Source organism: Hippopotamus amphibius, chromosome 13 (genome assembly GCF_030028045.1).
Source record: "Hippopotamus amphibius kiboko isolate mHipAmp2 chromosome 13, mHipAmp2.hap2, whole genome shotgun sequence".
Taxonomy (NCBI): domain Eukaryota; kingdom Metazoa; phylum Chordata; class Mammalia; order Artiodactyla; family Hippopotamidae; genus Hippopotamus; species Hippopotamus amphibius.
In genome coordinates this window covers 4,149,292-4,163,876 of record NC_080198.1, presented here as the reverse complement: position 1 = coordinate 4,163,876, position 14,585 = coordinate 4,149,292, and the positions used below count along the sequence as shown (strand labels likewise).

At 40.4% G+C, this 14,585-nt stretch overlaps 1 protein-coding gene across 8 annotated transcripts in view; it reads right to left on the bottom strand.

Moving 5' to 3' along the window:
• TMCC1 (transmembrane and coiled-coil domain family 1) overlaps positions 1-14,585 on the bottom strand; it is a 221,740-nt gene that overhangs the window by 19,865 nt on the left and 187,290 nt on the right. For all 8 annotated transcript variants that reach the window (XM_057704386.1, XM_057704387.1, XM_057704385.1 and 5 more), the window contains one exon: positions 10,248-11,182. In XM_057704386.1, the coding sequence (XP_057560369.1) occupies positions 10,248-11,182 (935 nt within the window). The remainder of the gene's footprint in view (positions 1-10,247; positions 11,183-14,585) is intronic.

Sequence of the window (14,585 nt, the reverse complement as noted above, 5' to 3'; positions counted from 1 at the left end):
AGAAGGCATCATGTGAACACATGCTCCCTGAAAGGAATTCACAGGCAATTTGAAAACCTTTTTAACTAACCAAACATTTCCTGTGGTGACTGACTCATGGCCTTAGTCTCATCTTAGGCTCATCAGCAGTCCACATCACTGTGCTAACTACCAAATAAATCCAGTATCTCACACCCTATTTTACATGTCTCTAAAATGATCACTCTTTCACCTACCTCCCTTCCCCTTTAGAGTTTTTAAAATCAGTATGTTACAAAGAGAAATATACCACAGTTAAAGTATTTTTTGAAAGATAAAAAATAAGTTCCCTGACTATAAGGAATCTTAAATTCTAAGGATTAGAAAAAGCCTAGTTAAACCTCTTTGCATCAAGGAACTGTTTCTACAACATCCCTGAGAAGCAATCTCTCCGTGAACACCTCCAGTGGAAGGGTCTGATTTTCCTTAAGGCAGTTCTTTTCACTGCTAGATACATACAGCTATCCGTCTGAAACTGAACTAAAACCTAGCAACTCATAACTCTCACCTCAAGCCCCTCTCTCATCTATATTACCTGTGATACTTGCATTCAGCAATAGGAGGTAGTTCCCTATGGATTCCCACAGAATCAATCCCTGGTAAAGTCTTGACCGCACACATCAGTATCATTTTTTTTTATAGTTTCAATGATTTTTAATCAATTTATGCATTTATCTTTAATTTTTTTTGAGACCCAGTCTTATTTTTTCAGTTAGTGTCTTGTCATTTTGTATATTCTTTTTACTTTACTACTGAAAATATTTAATTATATACATAGCTTCAGTTGCATTACATGTGAAATATTTAGTGTGTGACGCTTCTTTTTAAAATAAAAAGCCCAATGATAATAAATATAAAAATAGAAACCATATGAAATGGTGTAAGTGAAAAATAACTCTCTTTTCAAAATATTTCTAAACAAGGTAAGAAGAAAAGAAAGCTAAATCGGACCATAGTAAGAACCTCTGTTCAACAAAATCACCTGAAAGAAAGCAAAAAGGCAAATTACAAACTGAGTTGATATTCATACGAAGTGTTCATATACAGTTGGGATGATGTGTTCCTTGAAAGCTTAGTAAAACCTTCAGTATCATTTTGAACTCACTCTGCTGACTGGTTTCTTTCAGCTCACTCTCTCTCTTGCTTTATGTTATTTGTAAAGATAACCCTGTCTTCTATTCCACTGTCTTCATCCTGGGTGAAGCCACAGAGGCAGGAGGTAAGGGCAAGGCCACTCAGAGCTTACAGTCTGCTGCTAGAGAGTATCTCAGCCCCTAAGGCTGGTAACTGTCCTTGCCAGGGTGATATACATTTTGTTGTGTATCATAAAAGGTCGGGTGAGAAGAAGCAAGAATCATGAGAACCTTCCTGCCCTGTGAACTGTCTCCGTGGTAGGAAGTCCATGTTGGGGGATGAAGGCATAAATTAGCCTATTTTGTTGTTTTTGCCTAAGGCTCAGGAGTTTATATATATATATCTATATATCTGATTAAAAAGCAAAATCGCATTTGCATTTGTGTTTTGGACTGCTCATTCAGGTTTTGGACTCAAATCCTGGCTCTGTGACACACTGTGAGTGACCCTGTTCATCTGTTAAGAAGAAATCTATTCACTCCAAACGGCAAAGGTGAGGACTGCACAGGAGACAGATGTCAAATGCCTGGCAAAAAAGGTACAATTCCTAGGTGAGGTGGTTCAAAGGCACTGCTTGTCGACTGCCATGGGATTCCAACCGCTACATGGATCCTCTGCTCACGGCTTCCCACTTCCGATTTTTTTCCTCTAATCCTTCATTTCTTCATCTATCTCAATTTCACATATTGAGAATGCTGGAATTTTCATATATTCTGGAATTTTCAACTGTTTCCAGTATATTCATGATGTTCTTTCTATGACATCACACAAATGGGTTTACTGGGCACATATTCTGTCCTTCTCAACTCTGGGCACAAGCCTCTTCTTATCTCCTCATCAGGAGGGCCAGCACAAGCACGCAAATGGCTTCTGCCGTTTCCCTGGCTCAAGTCTGCCAGATAATTCAACTAGTTCCATTCACTGGCCTGTTCAAAGCAGTCCTTTAAGTTGATAAAGCCCTCCTATCTACCCTCCTTTCATGGCATGTGTTTTGTACATGTGTAAGGGAAAGTCTCTTAAATGAATTTTATCTCATCTTTGCAAATTTTCAGAAAGAGTTGAGTAGAAAGTGCTAATCCTTACCATGGATTACCATACCCTTGTAGAAAATTAAGTCGTTCAGAAGTTGAACAATTTACTCACAGTTGCATGGGAATTAACAGCAAGATTTCCTCAAGCTGAGTCTTCCTGAATGGGAAAATATAACTATCACTCCCAAAGAAAGCACTTTATTAGCAAGTGGTTAAATAGCAAAGTAGCATTTGCGTAAGCAGAATGAGCTCCACTTCCCCACAGATGAAACACAAACAAGTTAGGAGACTTGCTGAGGTGACACAAAGCTGCAGAACTGAGGGGTGAAGCAAAACCCACAAAGGGTCCAGTTGAAACGGCCCCATTAATTCATCCACTAACGACTACCAGCATTCATTTCCCTCTTCAAGTCATAAGAATTACCTAGAGAATGATGACTTTCTGAAAGAACAGAAAAGTTGCAGCTGTTATTGTGCAGCTGAAATCCTATTACACTCACACAAACAGTTGTGTCTGGGTTACCATAGTAAGCACCTCCAATCTGCAGGAAACATCAGGGAGGAGACTGAGAAAGCCATAAACTTTGAGGCTTTTGCAAAACGTGATGAACAAAGAGGCTGGCAAGATGTCCTTGGTGTCTTGCAATGCAGTCTTCTGGGTTGCCTCAGTACCCTGAAATAACTATATTGTCTTGTCAGTATGAAAACACTTTCCCTAATTTTTTCACCTGGGTCATGGAAATTTGTTCCTCAGCTCTTTTTACAACCTCACAACCTGCAAACTGGAAGCACAAACCTGACTGTGCTTAGCAATTTGCAGTCAAACATTTTTTCAGTGCTATCAGCCTGAGTGGCTTACATAATCCACGTGTGAAATTACAGCCTGCAAACAGGCTAACACAAAGAGCCCAGTAAAAACGATGTGGTTACTCAGGGTGGAGGAGTATATATGGCAGAGGAATTTAGGGTTCAATCTAACCTATTTAATCACTGTAAGCATCAAAACACTAGCACCAAAAACAATGAGAACAATGATAGATACCTGGCCCACTATGCCTTTTTATGTGAAGTGTCTGCCTCAGAGGAACTCAGGTTCATGAAGACATTTCTACATTAATCCTCACGTCCTTCCTCTCTGGGAAGTACTGCAAATTATAATTAAGAAATGGGAGACTGAGAAAAATCCTGCAACTCTCCCCTGCTAGTGAGGTGTAGGAAGGATGTGAACTGCTTAGTTCATGCTTTATTGCTGTCTCTTTACCTCCCCCCACCCCATTAGTCAAATGCAAAATCTGAACAACAAAAGGAAGAAAATACTTCCCACCAAATTCCTACTCCTCTCGTTTTTTAATCTTATAAACTCTTTTGCTTACTTTACTTTCCAGTGTTTACTTCCTGTCTAAATTCTAAAATGGAGAAGCCAGATACCTAGGGAATTCATAGAAAGAACACCTCCATTCTCTCGTTAAATATTAATGCCAAACCAGCAGAGGGAAAATAGGGAAAGTAAATTGTGCAACACTTTTCATATGTGATTTTTTAAAATCATTACTCCCCATAAGGGATTTTAACTCCTTCATATGACACTAATTAAAACTCTCCGGACATGAAGGGGGCGGGGTATGTTCTTGATCCTACTAGTGTATGATTTCAACTGGCACATGCTTTTCATGTGATTCCACCTGGAACACAAAGTAGCATGAGATTAATAATCTCATTTTGAGACTTTTTTTTAAATTTATTTATTGGCTGTGTTGGGTCTTTGTTGTTGCACACGGGTTTTCTCTAGTTGCTGCGAGCGGGGGCTGCCTTTCATTGTGGCACGCAGGCTCCTCATTGTAGTGGCTTCTCTTGGAGCACAGGTTCTAGGCGTGTGGGCTTCAATAGCTGCAGCACACGGGCTCAACAGTTGTGGCTCATGGGCTCCAGAGCACAGGCTCAGTAGTTGTGGCGCACGGGCTTAGTTGCTCCGTGGCATGTGGAATCTTCCCAGAGCAGGGCTCAAACCCGTGTCCCCTGCATTGGCAGGCGGATTCCCAACCACTGCACCACCTAGGAAGTCCTCATTTTGAGACTGTTAACTTGCAGGTCCTTCCTAAATCATTACACCTCAAAGGGAATGCAGACAGCTAAATATGATTTGAGCTTAACTATTAGTAAACAGAAAGCTTGAACATTGTAAGATCTTTTTTTTTTTTTAAAAAGTAGGTTATCTTGTATTCAGGCAGGTGAAATTCTTCTCCCAGAAGCAAAACCTGTTCTATCTACAAAGTATTAAAACACATCTAGATTATGTTGTAGGTTTACAATTCATAAGTGAATATGGGTCTTGGAAACTGAAAATTCCAAATGGTCTTGGAAACTGGTCCAATTTCATCCACTGGATTAGTCAACACAGTAGTCACCTTCCTAGATCAAACATAAGCCAGGACTCTTTTGGCTCAAATTCCTGACATATGAGAAATTTTGGTGAGTGTACACGTTGGGAATGCTTCACTTAATGCACCACTCTTTGGGTGTGGCTCAAAAGTTTGGAGCCACCTCTGAGAACCAATGGTGCTTCCCTAATTGGGCAACAGGTCACTAGGACAGGATGGCTGAAGAATCTTGTAGAACAGGTATTGAGAGAAACAGGAAGAACAAGGTCCCAGGGCTGACTGACACCAACAGGCAACTATGAAAGCAGACTACTGTATTATTTCCCAAATGCATACCAGAGACCTGAGGTAGTTTCTGCCAGTGCTTGACGAGAATGGACAGACATAGCCCGGGCAGGAGATTATGACATGCAATGGGAGCTTGAATACACTCCTGGCTGAATTGGGGAAAGAAGGTGAATTTTCCCTCTTACCTTACCTTTTCCTAGTCTCTCTTTGTGCTGAAGCCCAAAGAGAGACTAGGAAACAGTGAACTAGCTTTCAGTTGAAAGAATCAGTCCCCAGTTAATAATCAGCACCCCTCCCGCCCCCCCCCCCCGCCCCCCACTTCAGGAGAGACAGTGCATTATCTTAAAGACAAAAAGCAGCAGATGCCTAAAGCATATAGGGAATAAATAAAAGCTATAGGGGCTTTCTGGGCAATTTGGAGACTTTGTAATGCCAGCTTTCTAATATTCTGCTACTTCTCAGACCATATCAGGCGCTTCCACAAACATTATCTCATTTAATAGTTTCAATGACCCTGTACAATAGATATCATTACCTTGTTTTTACAGAGGAAACTGAGGCTCAGGTGAGTTACATAAGGTCACACTACTAATTAGCGTCAGAACTGGCAAGCAAATTCAGGCTTGTCCAACCTCAATTAATTAATGAAGAAATTAATTTATTTGCTCTCCCCTGTTTCTTCTTTCCTCCCTCCCATTCTCTCTCCATTTCCTCTTCAGTGGCTAAACTGGGAAGAGCCCATCTGTATGAAAGGTCTCTTTGATGGAAGGTCTTACCCTTCTTATGAAGCATCTCTTATGAGCACCTCTCAAATGAACTTTTTTTCCTCTTATAAATGAAGAATTAATTTGATCCAATATTTTCAGTTGCTATTTCAAACTTACTGCCCAACCTAGTCTACACATCCTCTGGAGACTCTCAGATCAACTTACAGTTGACAAACAGGTCTAACACGTGGAATACGGGGCTAACATAGCTATAACTGACCATATCTCTGTCTTATGTCCAGTGATAGCAAAATAAATTCATACTTAAACAACAGTTTCTTTAGTTAGAACTCCAATGGCCTGTGCCTAATCGGGTGAGCCTAGTTACTGACTGTTCTACTGCATGTGATGACTGCACATGGTGACTGCCTCCTCCTGTACTTTTGCTCTTATGACTCAGTGCAATTTAAAATATCCCTGGGCTTAATACAAACAGTCTCAGAAGCCGATTTCCAAAGAACAGTAATCCCCTTAAACTAGAAGCTTTCAAATGGTATTACTGCTCATCAACACCAGGAGGGTTTTTAGCCTGCCTGACATGACACTGCTTTATACAGGCAGGAGCTGAGTAAAATTCCGGGCCAGATTCCCCAAGGGAAAAACTACAAAAGGAATCTGTAAAACTGTTGATGAATTGTTTTCCTAGTTCTCTCCTATTTTCAATGCATTTTGCCACAGCTGAACTTTTTCCTACAGAAGCTCAAAACAGTATACCCACTTTGGGAACAGGACTAACCCTCCAGCTTTTAGCAGCAAGTTAAATAAACCATTTTACTGTGTGTCCTGGCAGAAGTCACTTTATCTTTCTGGGCCTCAGTGTACTTACCTGTAGAATGAGATTAAACTAGATATCCAAGGGCCCCTTCTATCTCTGAAGTACTAAAGTGAACCTAGTTGCCGCTAACAAATACTCTAATGGTATGAAAAGATTAGCTGGACAAGGAGAATCTGAAGCCAGCACAGATCCCATCACTAAAAAAATGTCTAATTCTTGTCTCTTGCCTTCTCAAATACATGATCCCACTCATACCTGAGAGTCCAATGCAAAGCTCAAAGACTAAGCACCTAGTTAGTGGCCCAAGATTGAGGTGGTGTTCAGATCCAAGATCTGCTACGACGACTTCCTGGGCTAAGTGCATGTGGGTGCTGAAGAAACACTCTTCAGTCATGGCACAATCACGTGGGTGAAGAGAGGTTTCTGAATGCTTTTGATTATTCCAAAGTAGATGGTCTTGGGCAAAACGCTTTACCCTGGTGGTACTCACTGGGGTAGAGACCAATGGAAAGCACATTAAGTGAAGGACAGTGTTGAGAAGGGACTCCGAAAAAGGGGAAATCAGGATGGGGGTGGAGGTTTACTTAAGTAGGGGTCCCCCACTACTTACCTACACTGTTGTACTAGTTTGAGAAAATTTTCTAGAGCTTGTGCATTCACAGAATTTTAAAGACTATGTTAAAAATAGGCACAACTTTTAGGAAAATATACTCTGTGACCTGGAAAAGGCCCAATACCTCTTGCTAATAATGTCAATGCTTCTTAGAGCTAGACTATAGAGTAGTTTTTCAATCATACAGATTTCAGGGTTGAGTCTGGGAAAAAAAACTTGTCTTGGTATGAAAAGAACACAGGCTTCGGAGTCAGATAAAACTGGGTTTGATTCCTGGCTTTACCATTTACAGAGTAATCTTTGGCAAATAGCCTCAATTTCCTCATCTGTAAAATGGGGTAATACAATGCACCTGCAAGGCCACTGTGAGGATGAGCAAATATACATGAAGCATCTAACACTATACATATCATAGGAGTTTAGTGAATGCTGCCGGAGGCAGAGTCCTCCTCCTCATTTAACACTGTGCGTGGCCTCCCTCCTGTCAACTCAGATATTAGTAAATAAACTAAAGCAGAGAAAATAAGCAGAAATGCATCTAGAGCAGCCATGTATGCATTAACTGCTCTCTTGGTCACAGAAGAGTCCCTTAAATCCATCCCTCCCTACTACCTCCCTAGACAAAAAGCCAATTAGCAAAGAGAGGATGTTGCAGGCAGCCCACTAAGACTGGAGAAGATGTGGAAAGAAGAAAGAAAAAACTAAAAAGGCAGACAACAGAAGTTTAAAAAGCAAGCTGCCTAGGACCATTTATTGCAGAGGCACGTACACTGACACCCTTCCTGAGCTGAGAGCATCGCTCTAAGCTAGAACACTACTGTTTTAAGCTATTTTCAGTAAGGTTAGGTTCAATGTACTACTCTGTTAAAAGAAGGTAGAGAAATTCTGCAAAATGTGAAGTTCTGGCACTTAAAAGAATAAATTACAATCTGTGGGGAAAATCTCACGTAAATAACAGTTCAAAGACCAACAAAATTAAATATATTTACCACGTAAAGACATATGGAAAGGAGAAATCCCTTACTGCTCTATACAAGAAAATACTGGTGCAATGAAATAGTTGAGTAAAACAGTTGTGACTTCTCCACTGCTTTTCTTGGGAAAAAAAAAGATTCAAGATTCTGTTTTAAGGCAAGACCATTCTTAAACTGAAGTGATTTGACAGTCAGATTACACATTATATTATGCCTTCCCCTTAATCCCTTTGTTTTTGAAAATTCACAAGTTTCCTTTATTCTCTCTTCATTCCATAAAACTAGTCACTCACTTACTACGAAGAACCCAAAAAGCAATGAAAGAAATGTACTTCTCCTTACGTCATAAGTGGCCTGAACTTGATTCTTTTAATGAGATAATAATGAGGAGCTAAAGTTCTGTCCTGTCTGAATTATTTTAGATGGAAACAAAGGTAGCCTTGGGAGACCCGTTCTTCCTCCCTGATTTTCTCACACTGGCCTACACCTGACTTGAAGACGAAACAAACACTATATGAATTTTAAGCTCTGGAAGAATTTAAAAACTGAAATGTTTTGCTACCCTTTCCGAAAAAGGGGTCGAAGCAGGTAGTTGTTTCTCTGAGCAACTGACTGTGTAACGCCCACGCCCAGGTCTCCATGTCCAGAGGGGTGTATTTTAATAGCAGCAGTAGCAGCTGCTACCTAATATCAATCAAGCACTCCTGGGGCCAGGCACTGAGCTATGTGCTTTACATAAATTATTTCGCTTAAATGACACAATAATCTTATGCAGGACTATTATTATTTCTGTGTTAGAGATGAGGAAATGAAGACTTAGAGAAGTTAAGAATCTGGCCCTGTTTTCAAGATTAGTAAGTGGCAGAACTAGAATTTGAACCTGGGAGATAGATTTAATGTGGTACAAAGGGCCAGATGTTTTATTTTTAGAGTGCATCTGAATATCTGTCAGATTGCTCACCGCTTTAGATATTGTCTTCTAAGTGTATTAAACAATATATAAAATAATGAAATAAGAATAGTCATATACTTGCTTTTAGAACTTCATTTTTCTCTCCCACATTTCTCTTTTCTTCTCCCTTAAGTCTTAAGTCAGAATTGAAGGACAGAAGAGTGACGATAAGAGGTAGGAGTGAGTGAGTGGTTAGCATTTTCACCATCTGAAAAGAGCTTGCTGCGATAACTCCTCTCAGAGTTAGCTGATACACGTGAACAATTTCTTTCAGGCTCTGAAATTATCTCATAAAAGCAAACTTTAAAAAAAATCACTTTTATTATTTTTTTCCAAGAGGTAAAGGGACCTTAAAAGACTGTCTGTCAATCCTTGACATTATAGTAGAAGTACTGAGGATTCCCTATAGATGGTAATTGGGACAGGACCAGAACCCAGGTCTTTCAGGGCCTAACCTGTGGCTATTAACAGGATGCATGAGGCTCCTGTAATATTGGCCCTTAATCTGCATTGGTGAGATGGCCTGCCTCTGGCTGATAAAGTCTGGATCTGAATTCGTACTCCATGTGGATATTATTTCTATCTGCATGTAACCAAAACAAGGGCAAAGGACACACATTTGGAGAACATTAGAAGAGTGGTCTACTATGAATACAGTATGTAATATGAAACAAAAAAGGGACCATCTTTGACCTTTAGCACAGATTATGACTCAAAGCACTTAGTCCTTTGAGAATTCTCTAACTATTGTAGAACCATTTCATGTTTAAGTCCACTCTCATTCAAACATTTGCCAGTTCATAAAAGTAACAGACAGGCTTATCTGGATTTATTTCCAGTCTAATCTTTCTATACCAATAGCCCAGATAAGTGTGTTTAAAGTCAAATACCTACAGGGTTCATTACATTTTGGCTGGGCTATATCTTTGATTTCTATAGAGTTCAGACGGTTATAGATCTTTTAAGTTCAATGTATTATAGCTATAGGCTGCAATGGTTTGTGGTTCTGTGATTATAAACAAGTAGGTGGAATGCCTTAGAAAGCTTGGGCTTCATTTGAAAGTCAATGACGGGAGAGCTATGTAATCATCACCCCCTGACTGAATCCTCCATTGGTGTGTGATCTTGGGAGTCCATTTAACTCTGTTGGCTTCTCTTTTGCTCTCTATGATAAGAACTCAAGCGAACATGACATAACATATCTAAAGTGCTGTGAATACTCCAAAGACACTGTACAAAGACCTTTAAAAGCTACTCCCCAGTATCCAAAGGGACAGGAACTTAAAACATAAATAATTTTAATTCCATATAACTTACCTATATCGCTCCTCCTGTAAGGCCTGCATTATTAACGAATAGTCCCTCTGATAATGCTCCTTGAGGGTCTCAAAGGATTCCTCTAGTCTGGCCTGGGTTTCCCGGATCTCCTGGATCTCATGTAGTAGTGCATCAAATCCTGAGCTCTGCATGTCCAAGGTGTTTGTTTTGGAGCTGGATGCTCCTACAGCGATGCCTCCAGTGGTGCTGTTGGCTCCCACTGAGCCTGAAGTGGCACTAGAACAATCTTCCTCACTACCATATTTGGGGCTGGACTGAAAGTTTGAAATCACTCCCAAAGCCTTCCCCCCATCATCCACTTGCCCTTCCTCTAAAGAGTCCTTCAGGTTAGGGATATTGTCTGCACTGCCAAACTTATTCCGAATTAGAGAAGCGATCTCTCTGGGCTTAGAGACCACGGCCCCTGCTGCTGAATGGGTTGCCTGAGAGAAGCTGGAGAGTCCACCTTTGACACTGTCCACGACACCTTCACTGAAGCCGGTCACCTTTGCTCCCACATCCTTCAAACCCTGGTGCATGTCCCTGAAGACGTCCTTTGGCTGCCGGGGGATCCCATTCTGTTCCACCTCTCGAAGCTTCCTGTGGTAGTGCTCAAGCTTCTTTTGTAGTTGGAGGATGGTTTGGGCAGATTTCTGGTTCTTCTTCTCAAAGACCTGCTTGATACGGGCGGCCTGCTGCTTGTCCGCACTGTTGGCAAGCTTTAGGTACTCGGCAACGTTGTCGTCCCGGGCTGTTTGTGCAATCTTGATTTGTTCTGTGAGCTTCAGGATCTTCTGCTGCAAGTGAGCAATAGCAGCCTTTGTGCGCTGAGGGTCTGGTGTTCCATCCACAGAGTCTGTGTGGAGGCTGCCATCGGTGCTGGAGGCCACCGCACTGGAAGTCTGGGCGAGGCTGCTTACTTCCAACCGCTCGATCTAGCATAAAAGCAAGAGGTGGATGTTAGAAGAAGCCCAAGAGGACTAGCTCTCCAGAATCTATGGGCCCAAATGTACTGAAAGTTCACCTACTCAGAGAGCTGACTTAATTTCTCCTGTCCTGTACTAGCCCCATCTCCCTCTTCGATACTGTCTTCATACAAGTACATTTTGCTTTAAGTAAAACGAATATATGAGAAAAGATTTGCGCGAGTTATAAACTGGGGGGTATTCTTCCTTTGCTAGAGGATTTATTACAGCATTTCTTTAAATAATAAAGCTCTCCTAGTGGGTTTCACAAACCCACAAACTGACTGCTCACATACTTTTGTTTAGAAGCATATCTATGTACAACAAAGTACATCTGCATTTCAATTTAATTATATGAAAATCATCTTAATATTCAGGCACCACTGTACTCCAATTCATGCTTTCAGATTACACTCATCTGAAAATGTTGGCAAGAAAAGGTAATTTAAGTGGCTAGATAAAAAAATCCACAGTGTCCACAGTTAACACAGTGTCTTTTTAATCAAATCATGTCAAGGGTGATGTAATCACTCTCTCTGTTCTAACAGGGACACTTAAATGGTAACTGCAGACAGGTGAAGGAGAGAATGGGCTGGTACTGCTGAAAGTGATAAGGAGGAACGTGGTATGCTCTTGAGAGTTAAAATCCCAAATCACAAGTAACTGTGATAAACTTGGGCAAGTCTGTCAAGTCAGGGACAGAGACAGTAAGAGGTAAGTAATTAAACAAGTCAATGACTAAGTTCAGGCCTTCTGAAGCTTAAATTTTGTGATTTCTATTCAGTGAAAGATCTTAATAACGCAAGGGACTCCAAAACACACACAATGACTATCCTCTGGTGTGCGTGAGCAATCATTCAAGGGAGCTAAAGAAAGAGACAGATTGTTCAGATCTGAAAAAAACTATCACACTGCAAAGCCATGAGCCAAAGCTAAGGGGAGGTCATGTTTCTCTAATTCAGGAGAAAAAGTCCTTCAAGAAGGCGCCCCTGAGTGTGAATCAGGGAAGGGCCCATGCATAAAGGCTTTAGAAACTGCTCTCTATTGAGCAGTAACTGAAATAATAAAATAACCATCGCAGGGTAATAAAAATTCCCAGTAGGAGTAACAATGTACAAGTTTACCACCCTGGAGACTAAAGGCACACACTTTTCCTTAATTCCCATCCCTAATCTGTCACCAGTAAACAATGTGCTAGGAAGAACTATACATAGGTTACTCTCATATTTTAAAAGGTTGAATTAATTCTGTAATGGCAATAATACACCAAACCTGAAATATTCATGAAATGCTGATAATTAATTTGTTAGTCTAGAGACACATTCTCCTTTTTTCATCTTGGCTTTATCTCCTCAGTTTGCTGTCTGAGCAGGGGCTATGCAATCTCTAAAACACATTTAGTTCATTATCAGATTCAACTTGTTACTACTGATGTGAACAGAAATATTATTTTCCTTCTAGATGAACAAATGTGAATATTGTACATTTAAATAAAAGCGAAAAATAATTTAAAACTGAAATGAATAACAAAAATGACACTATGCTCCACTAATAAAAAGAATATGCAGAATAGTTAGGGACTAGCACAATATCCGTTTTGTGTCACTTCTCCATCTGCCCTGTTCATCTTTAGGTGCATGCTAATAAGCAGTGAAAGGGCCAGAGGGAAGGCAGCAGAGAGAGGATGAGGCAGAGTTCCAGATAACCAAGTTGCCAACAGCTGCAACAGAAGCTCTGGAAACCCACTGTCTACAGTGCCTTAGCTTCACTCTCAAGTCGTACACAGTTCGCACTGTGATTTTCTTTCTGAATAGAATTTCAGATCCCATAACTATAGTATGTAATAGGACCCTGATTGTGTACTTATGTTTAACAGCTCAAAACACCTCTAGATCTAAGACTACAAGCTTATGCATGGTCTAGTTTTCTTAGGTTTTTTCTTATTAATTTGAATATCAACTTACATGCATTCTGTTGTCTAAAGAAGTACTGGGACTTCCCTGGTGGCCACAGTGATTAAGAATCTGCCTGCCAATGCAGGGGACACAGGTTTGATCCCTGGTCTGGGAATATCCCATATGTCAGGAAGGCAACTAAGCCTGTGCACCACAACTACTGATCCTGCGCTCTAGAGCCCACGAGCCACAACTACTGAGCCCGAGTGCTGCAACTACTGAAGCCCACACACCTAGAGCCCATGCTCCGCAACAAGAGAAGCCACCACAATAAGAAGCCCATGCACTGCAACAACGAGTAGCACCTGCTCGCTGCAACTAGAGAAAGCCCACGCACAGCAACAAAGATAAAGAAAAATATTTAAAATATTAATATATAATAAAATAAAAAATAAAATAAAAAAATAAGTATAGACATGGAAATCAAGTTTAACTGTTATTCTAGGAAGACAAAAATTGATCATACTGCTCAAAAGATAGCTTTGGGACGACAATCAAGGTTTTAAAAAAATTATTATTTATTGATTGAAATATAGCTGATTTACATTAAAGTTTTTTAAAACTATTATTTATTGATTTATTGAAATACAGCTAATTTACAATGCTGTGTTAATTTCTGCTGCATAGCAAAGTGATTCAGTTACACACACACATATATATACATACATTCTTTTTTTATTATATTTTTTTCCATTACGGTTTATCATATAATGGAATATGTGATAAACTGAATATAGTTCCCTGTGTATCACAGTAGGACCTAGTTGTTAGAATCAAGGTCTGTTCACATCTCTAAAATTGAAAAAACCTGAATAAAGTTTCAATATAATTATTTACGAATGATCACAGTTTGGATGTGATTTTATTTCCCTGCACAGTAACTAAAGAAATAAACCAGACAGTCTTTACCCTGACTTCTGTTCTACCTGGGCTGTTCAGAGCCCCACTATGTCCTACCAGTGTGTGACTCCCACTTAGAACCATCAATATGGCCTGCAAGAGTACAGCTGACAGAGACTTCCCTGATGGCACAGTGGTTAAGACTCCGAGCTCCCAATGCAGGGGGCCCAGGTTCAATCTCTGGTCAGGGAACTAGATCCCACACACACGTGGTGACTAAGAGTTTGCATGCCAGAACTAAGGAGTCTGTGAGCTGCAACTAAGGAGCCCATGAGCTGCAACTAAGGAGCCTGTCTGCTGCAACCAAGTACCATGCCTGCTGCAACTAAGATCAGTGGAACCAAATAAATAAACATTAAAAAAAAAAAAAAAAAAAAGAGTACAGCTGACAGAATACACTGTCCTTGTCCTCAAGAAAGAAAACTAACCCACAGCCTCAGCAGGAGGATAGTTTACACTTGAAACCATGAATCACTGGATTATTTAGTAACTCCTCCCAATCTTGGCAGGCACTCTTC